Source organism: Myotis nattereri (assembly GCF_964212035.1).
Source record: "Myotis nattereri genome assembly, chromosome: 9".
In the NCBI taxonomy this organism is placed as follows: domain Eukaryota; kingdom Metazoa; phylum Chordata; class Mammalia; order Chiroptera; family Vespertilionidae; genus Myotis; species Myotis nattereri.
In genome coordinates this window covers 56522627-56531448 of record NC_138084.1, presented here as the reverse complement: position 1 = coordinate 56531448, position 8822 = coordinate 56522627, and the positions used below count along the sequence as shown (strand labels likewise).

The 8822-nt window shown below is 37.9% G+C and overlaps 1 protein-coding gene across 1 annotated transcript in view; it reads right to left on the bottom strand.

Moving 5' to 3' along the window:
* Positions 1–781: 781 nt before the first annotated feature.
* TYR (tyrosinase) overlaps positions 782–8822 on the bottom strand; it is a gene marked incomplete at its 3' end in the record, with an annotated part of 68185 nt that continues 60144 nt past the window's right edge. Inside the window, exons 4-5 of the mRNA XM_081100219.1 lie at positions 7125–7306; positions 782–1017 (exon numbers count right to left, since the gene is read on the bottom strand). Of these exons, the coding sequence (XP_080956345.1) occupies positions 782–1017; positions 7125–7306 (418 nt within the window). The remainder of the gene's footprint in view (positions 1018–7124; positions 7307–8822) is intronic.

Below are 8822 nucleotides of genomic sequence, written 5' to 3'. Positions count from 1 at the left end.
TGAGCAGTATGCCAGGGGAGGAAGGTCACCTGGGGGAGAGGTCTTATCTTTCCAATTTTGCTGGTTGCCAGATACCTAGGACTTTCTGCCCTGGTGACCTTGTGTACCTGGCCTATTGTTCCTACTCCGCTTATGCCTATCTACTGCCTCCTACACTGTCAGCGTATTTAACGAGCACATTTTGAGACAGGCACGTAGCCAGATGGGTTGAAGGGCAAGGCCCTTGTTTTCAGTGACCTTCAAAAGTATAGTCAGGGCTGTGGCAGGGAAGAGTGGAAGGTTGTTTTATATTTAATGTTTATAAACATTTTGGAGCAGGACTATAAAATGTAAGGGAAACATTATGCTTCCTGAGAAAAATAAAAATGCCTTTCTCAAGCTCAGAGAACTCAGTATAAATTTGTTACTATTTTATTAAAGCCAAAGACAATAAAAAACACACCATTAAACAATGAGAAGGAAAGAATTAAAAGGATTCCCACATTTTATAAGTTTATCCAGATACAAGTAACAGTTATGAGTGACGAAATAGCATTCTTTCCTTGAAAATATGGGGCTTGAGGGAAATTGTCAAAAGGATGAACAAAAACCAGCAAGGCCAGCACGGGTGTGTTCTATCTGAGATAGAAGAGGGGTTCACTTTGTATTAGATTACAATTCTGATAATGGTTTTCACAGGCAAATACCAGGGATTTCTGTGGGGACATGCCCAGAGGACTTGAACAGCATTTGAATCAGAGAGAGGTCTGGCTTTCTGGCCCTACTCTTGTGTCTAAGCCTTTTATAAATGGCTCTGGTACAACAAGCTGTGGTAATCCTCCTTTTCCATGAGGAGTGGCTGCTGTTCTTCGGAGAGCTGCTTTCTCTTTCGACGATGACAACGACACAACAGGCCAATGAGCCCTCCCAGCACAGCCGTGAGGACAGACCCCATGACAGCCGCCCCAGTGAGCCATGGCCAGATCTGCCTTGCTTGTTCTAAGTAGGGCATAATGTAGTCTTGAAAAAAGTCTGGATCTGAAATAGAAAGGCATTCAATGTTTTACAATTGCTGTGGTCATCACCACTATCACCATCACCACCACCTCCACCACCACCACCATCATCATCATCCTTGCATAATACTTTGGAGTCAGATGTTTGAGTTTGAAAGTCAGCCCTGCTACTTATCAGCTGTAAGAACTTAGGGAGGTTATACCTAATATTCCTATACCTTAGTGCAGCGGTTCTCAACCTGTGGGTCGCGACCCCTTTGGCGGTCGAACAACCCTTTCACAGGGATCGCCTAAGACCATCCTGCATATCAGATATTTACATTATGATTCATAACAGTAGCAACATTACAGTTAAAAGTAGCAATGAAAATAATTTTATGGTTGGGTCACAACATTAGGAACTGTATTTAAAGGGCCAGAAGGTTGAGAACCACTGCCTTACTGTCTTCATCAGGAAAATAGGAAAACAATAATATCACCTTGTTGGAATGTTTTAGAGTATATAGATAATATATAATCTGTAAATTACACAGTGCCCGGCCCCAAGACAGTTTACTAAAACTCGTTGAGCTATTTATTCTAGTATTTGTCTCCCAATTTCTAAATAACAGGCAAATATTGCTATCTCTTAATTATCAAGTTTATCTCTGGAATTCCTCAAATGTAATTAATGAGTTTGGTTCTCTTACAACTTTTTTTAAAATTTTAAATCTTTACTGTGAAGACATATCTACATATGCCTTCTTTTTCCCCATGGACCTCTCCCCACCCGCTCCCACCCCCCAGCATATGCCTCCCCCCCCCCCCTACTCTCTGTGTCCATTGGTTAGGCTTATATGCATGCATACAAGTCCTTTGATTGATCTCTTAGACCCCCTTCCCACCCTCCTCTGCCTTCCCTCTGATGTTTGTCAGTCTGTTCATTGCTTCTCTTACAACTTCTTTTTTTGATCTTTTCAATATAACAAAATCATGATTTTTATTATTTTTAGTATTTAGATATTATTCATAAGTTGAACCAAGTATTATGCTATGATTACATTTCCTTTCTTACATTATTATTCCTGGAAGATAACAATTTATGGTATCTTTTTGTTTGATTTTAAAGTACCCATCACTATTCATCAGATAATCTAACATATTCTACATCCATTTTGTAATACAAAGGAAAGAAGAGTGCACATTGGGCTTCACCTTGCAGCAAATTATGGCTATGTGACTCAAGTGTTGAGCAAAAGTAATATATGCAACTTGTGGGTAGTATCCTTAGAAGAAATGGCATGCCTCTTTATTCTTGCTTATTTAGCTGGATTGTGGTTAGTGTCTTAGCGAACCATCATGGATCACGTGGTCCAAGTTAAACCCTAGGTCTTGTGGAACTATAAGAAAGGAGTGGCTCTGGTTCCTGAAATTATAAAGTGGAAACTGGACAACATACCAAGACTTATTTGAGCTATACATTAACTTACTTAAGCCTTGGATATTTGAAACTAGATCTGCTCCCTATCCTCACCTGTCCAACCTTGCTGATGCAGGAACTATAACTTTCCTTAATGACCCATTTCCTCCACAATAGGCAGTTCGTATGCGGTGGACCATTGACTTAAGATTGGCCAATCATAATCATTACTCAGGATTCGCTGTGTTGTGATTGAGAGTCCATGGCTCAGGAGCTGATAACAGACTCAACATGTGGAAGACAGGAAGAAGTCAGCACACTCCCAAAAGCAGAGACCAGAGCCAGAGAATAACAAGAGTCAGAGAATGAGAGAGGCCGTCTTTAGGGTGCTTAGTTCCCTGTTTCTCCCTGTCCCTCAGTGTCAGCCCAATTTCTGCCTTTCCTTGAATTTTATAAACCAGTAAATTCCCTTTTCATCTACGTTCATTCCTATGGAGTTTCTGCCTTTTGAATTTCAAAAAGTTCTAATTATTTTTAAAAGTTAATTATATGCCTCCTACAATAAAGATAGAGAAGCATCTTCACATATTCTGGAGTTACAATTATATGTAAGACTTACATAAAGTAGAAATGAGATCCACAAACCAAGGAGAAAGGGGATTTTTTGTTTAACAGACTAAACAAAAATTTGGCTAGCAACACAAAGGAAAATTTAAAATGAGCGTCTCACTGTTAACCATAAACTTAGTAAGGCTCAGAAAAATTAAAACAGGGATGGTGTCTTGTAATCAGGGGAATTTATTAAAGACTGATTGTATATTAAAGCCCAGTATTCACTCACAGGAGATAGCAGTGCAGCTCCTGTGGTGTAAGTGGGGCTGTAGGGCTAAACCCTGTCCACTGCTGCTAGCTGCCTTCTTCCCGGGCACTGTCCTTTTGCCCGCTGTCACTAAGATACCGCTGACACACCTTAGAACCCATTAAGCATAATTCGAACAATATGGAAATTCAGTGTTTCTTTTCATCAGGAAGGGGCAATCACTTGCAAATGGCACTCATGAGGTAAGTTATTAAAAAAGATTTATAAGTTGGAATTATAGTAATTTATATCTAAACAATGAAAGCAAACAAAGGTAAAAGAAAAAAAGAAATTTTAAAATGTGAAAACTTTTTTCATCAATTTTTAATATAGTTTAAAATTATTTTGAAAATGGGACTGCAGAGGCCTAGCATATGTTGCTATTAATCACTTTAATATATAGTGCATTTAAGATATCTGACAAAATGCAGAATAAATAGAGGTTACATAGTAAATATGATTTCCTTTAATTTTAAAAGAATTTAACTAGAAATAAATGATACTGTTGAGCCCTTTTTGTGACTTGAGTCTCCTCTTCCTTTTCTCCTCCAATGGGTTTGGGTGCCTTTCAGTAAAAAGTACCCATTTGGACATGAGGGAAGGAGCAATGAGGTGAAACGTGTGTGTGAAAGACATGTGTGGGTTAAGGAGGACCCTTTCTTCCATAGAGTAATAGAGAGATAATTGGTTTGGAATATAATATTTGCCACTTACTAGCTTTGTGACTTAAAACCAGTCACTTTATCCTTCTGGTCTCAATTTACTCACCTACCAAACAGAATAGAAATGACATAGCAACTTATTTTCCCTGCTGTCTCATATCACTCCCTTTCACTCTGTAACAAAAGCAACTATGAGGTTCCTTCTGCTCTGGCCCTGCTCTTGTTGTTACTATCTCTGTGAATTACATCACCATTCATTATTTTCACAGCCCAGAAAGCTTAAAGGCAACTCTAGTATCTCTTTCTTCCTCACCTCATATAAAAATCCTTTTTTCAAATTATGTAAGTTTTCTTTGCAAAATAATATCAAATTCTTTAGTGCTTTCTGCCTCCTTTCCTACCACCCCCACTGCAAGCCAAACTGCCTTCCTCTCTCCCGCAGACACTTATTATAGTGTTTTCACTGGCCTCCCTAAATATGCTTTGCAACTGCTACAAACTTTCTATAAGTTGCAGGAACAGTGATCTTTTATAAACTCTAATTTGACCATGATCTGTTTGCAGTTTATTAAGGCTTCCAGTATTCTAACATTATGGCCAAAATCCATAATCAAGAGGAGCCCTTTATCAAATAATTAATTCTTCCTCTCATACTGATGTCCTCTGAGACGTCGCTTTGTTGATTTCTAGAAATGGGACATCTCTAAATGAGTCATTAGGCAAGTAGTTGTTTAAGGCCTTTCTCTTCCATTAGGATGTAAGTTCTGTACAGATAGAGGCTGTGTTATTTGATACTGTATCCACAGTATCTTAGACTACATCTTGTTCAAGGTGGTTATTAAACGTATGTATGCAGAAAGGATAAATAAATCAATAAAACCACTTAGAAAATAACCGAGTGTAATAGAAGACTTGACACATGTAAAAATACATATCAAAAAATGACCTGGGTGTTAAGAGGGATGACATTTTTCTAACAAGCTTTACTTGTATTGGTTAAGAGATACCACCCTTTGTGATAAATATCACTTAAACTCAAACAAATTCATTGATTTCACTCCATACCAGATACCAGTTGGTACTTAGGAAAAGCTTTCAGGATATCAATCCTGATCTTGTAGGGCTCCCAGCCAAGGTGGAGAAGGGAAAGATTTATCCTCAGGAAAATAGCCATGTAACTCTAGTAAAGGAATGAATAAACATGGCTACATATATGTATAAATGATTTGATATCTGAGAGTTTGACATGAATAAATAGCATCAGAATTCAGCCAGAGAGAAGAGCATATTCAAAAACACGAGTCAATGAAAGAGTCTGGCATGTTCTAAAAGAGAAATCATAAAACCCTAAGTGATGAATCTTTGGAAAGCCATTATCAATATGCTGCCCTCATTATGTACTATGGGTATTTACACAAGAAAGGGAAAGCATTAAATGAGACTGCCCCTCTTTATGACCCACTCCCCTTACCACACCTCCACAGTTTGCAAAATCCCCTGTTCTCTTAAGGTTTTCAAAGATCTGATCTTCTCTGCCAGCCATTTCAGTGTGCCTTCCATTGGCTATGATATTCAGATAAATGAAAATAGGTCAGTTGAACTCACTCTGTTTAGTGGTTCCCCAAAGGAGAGGAAAAGGATAAAATGCACATTCTCTCCTTGGCCCTAAATTGTGGTTCTGCTACGCCACATACTAGATGGACTAGGACTAGTTGTTTATATTCTTTAAGCCTCTGTTTTCTCACCTTGAAAAGGAAAAAGAAATAACAGTACCTACTTCGCGGGGTAGTTATGAATGTTAAGGGAAATAATGTGCATAGCCTCCTAGAGGAGTTCTTGGAACATAAAAAAACACTATGTGTTAGCTACTGTGGAATAGCTAAATTTAGCTCTTCAGTGTAATTTCCCATAATTCATACTACTCAAATAAGGGAATTTAGCATTTGATATATATGATATCACTTTCTACCTTTATTTTTCCTGCTATCCTTTTAGTTTAGGGTATTCCCTGCCCCTTTTTATCTGCAACCTTCCTGCTATTCCTTCAAGACCTTGTCTTGTCTTTCTAGATGGAACTACTCAGAAGTCATTGTTTTCTTCTCTGTAAAGGTTATGACTCTCTTACTACACTTAACACAGCCTACGTTTCATGCTTTCGTGCACAATTGTCTGACTTTCACTTTGAATTTAGAGCTCTTTGGGGTCTGGAACTAGGTCAGTCATTATGTCACTAAAGTCTAGCACAAGAGTTGATAAAAGTCACTCATTTGTTCATTTTATTTATCCATTTATGTTTTCACAAATTATCAATGACTATAATAAAACGTCAATGCTTGTTGAGTACCTCTTACCCACAAACCACATGCTGTTTTGCAGCTTTTGGGTGTTGACCTTCTTAGAGTGGAAGCATTGTGTAGTACAGTGTTGATATCACACTCCTCCCCATACCGGTGTTTCATATTGGGAAAGCCACTTAAATTCTCTTCATATTAGTATTCTCACCTCTTTCTAGTGATAATGAGACTTACCTAATATAAGGTTGGTTAATAATGCATGTATGGAATCTGCCTGTAGCAAGCTCTCGAGTGAGGGGAGACATTACTCTCTGTTCATTATCAAGAAGTTACTGATATAGATCTACTAAAAAAGGATATTTAAAACCCAGACCTAATTACAATTCTGGAGTTTTATATCTCTGTCTTAATCATAGCATAGCAGTTATCATAAATTGTTATTATTATTTGGGTTTGAATAATAAAATGTCTAGATTTTTTCTTGGTAACCCAGCAGGGAGTTCCCAAAGATGATTTCAAAACTGCTACATGCACTAGGCTCCTTAATCAAAATATCTATATGAGATATTTTGATCCCAGTATTTCAGGTTAAAAACTGAGATTCATGGACTTGAAGTCACACCACAGTCAGCAGATAGTCATATTTCAAGCCCATTTTCCCCTCTGATTTTAATTCTAGTCTCTTCCCATGGCCTTCATGTATGAAATGTATATTAAGCAGAATGAATATGAGTTGGAAAGCCCTTGCAACTTGGTTCATGTAGTAATAACTTGGTAATAAGTTTGGGGCTGTAATGCACTTCCCCAATTTAAAGGATTTGGTGATAACGTTGTATAAACATAGGTTTTGTATTCTCTCAGAAGAAATCGGTCACACTTTATTCAGCAATTTATGCGAAAGAAATTGAACTTTACCAGTTTCTTGTAGGTAGCTATAGTCATAGCCCAGGTCTCTGGATGAAATAAAGAAATCACCATTTCTGTAGAGGGGTATGAAAGGAACCATGTAGGAATCCCGGTTATGTCCAATGGGTGCGTTGGTTGCTGGATAAACTTCTTGAAGAGGACGGTACCTTCGGAGCCACTGTTCAAAAATACTGCAGAGGAAAGGATTATTCAGACTCAGAAACATATCATTTATAAAGAAAATATTTGGATTTCTTAAAGTAAAATAACAAGACATATCTTAGAATCCCAAGACTTGGAAAGATGCCAAATATATTTTTCATTTTTTGCAAGTATTCTGTAAAGCACCAGTTCATGCTGTCAGGCCCTGATGAAACTCATTCGTTTGAAGGAAATATTAGAGAAAACTTTGAAGCAGGAATTTTTTTAGAAGATAAATGAAACTTACATGATAGGTTTAGATCCTTCAGAATGCTGCAGAACAAGGGTAATTATTGGTTGAGTGACAATTGAGTCATAGTTATAAATTAAATATGTTCCCGTGTCAAAGAACGTTAGCCCAATGAAAAAACGTACAAAACTAAATTGAAATTCATAATGGAATTATTCATTATTGGTCATTTTTTTGGTCATGGTTGGGAACGTTAATTATTTCAACCTTCTTGTTATGCTTGGTGATGTATATGCTGAATGAATCCTGGAGGAGAAAAAGCTCACCTCCCACGAGAGGCTAAAAGTACTTACTTGGTTTCCCAACTCCTCCTCAGCTAGAGTTTGACCAATGATTAATATTCAGCCAATAAGACATACCCTTCCAAGACTTTGAAACAACACATACTGGCACAAAGAAGCAAGGACTATTGAAAACCAGTTGAGTAGTGGTCAGTGGCAATTGCAATGACAACATCCAGTTTTTAGGGTCAATAAGGACAGAGGTACCAGGAAAGTACTTACTGTCCAGGGGTACCCTGTGTTCTATAGCATCATTTTGGCAAGTGACTTGGCTGCTACCCTCCTCCCTGATTCCCACCTGTTTTTGAACCTGCTTCTCCATGATTTCCTGACCTATCCAATATCCGCTCAGCAAATTATTTCCCTATTCAGGGAAGTTAGTTTCTCTTGCATTCAATTAAACTCTGGAGCAATAGCTAAAATATTAAGAGACCACAAAGGACCAGTAAGAATGAAGGAGAAGCTAAAGCTCTCGCAGAATTTACAGTGGGTCATTAGTAGTGTGACAAGGAGAATGCCTTTGGATTATCAGGCTATGTATGTAACACGGAAGGAAGAACACTAGATCTGGAGTCAGAGAACTCCCAGGAGTTCTAGCTCTGTGGTTTAAGAACTGTATGACTTTAAGCAAATCACTGAAACTCATGGAGACTTAACCTTCTCATCTCAAAGTAAATAATATTTGTCCTGTCTGTTTCCAAAGGGATTATTCAATGTGATAGTTTTTATGAGAGTGAAAAATAAGTAAAGCTATTTTTACTTAGTCTAGAGTAGGAGGTAAAAGGCTAGGACATGGTCACAGGGTGAAGTCTTTTAAGAAGGTGATGCTTTGAAACAGGAATTAAAAAAAAAATTAAAAACACCCCCGCACACATTTTGAACAGTTTGAAAGACAATAAAGAAGAGAAGAAGGAGGCCAGACAGCAAGAGTGGTGATCATTTTTCTGTGATGGAAACACTTATACTTGCATAGGG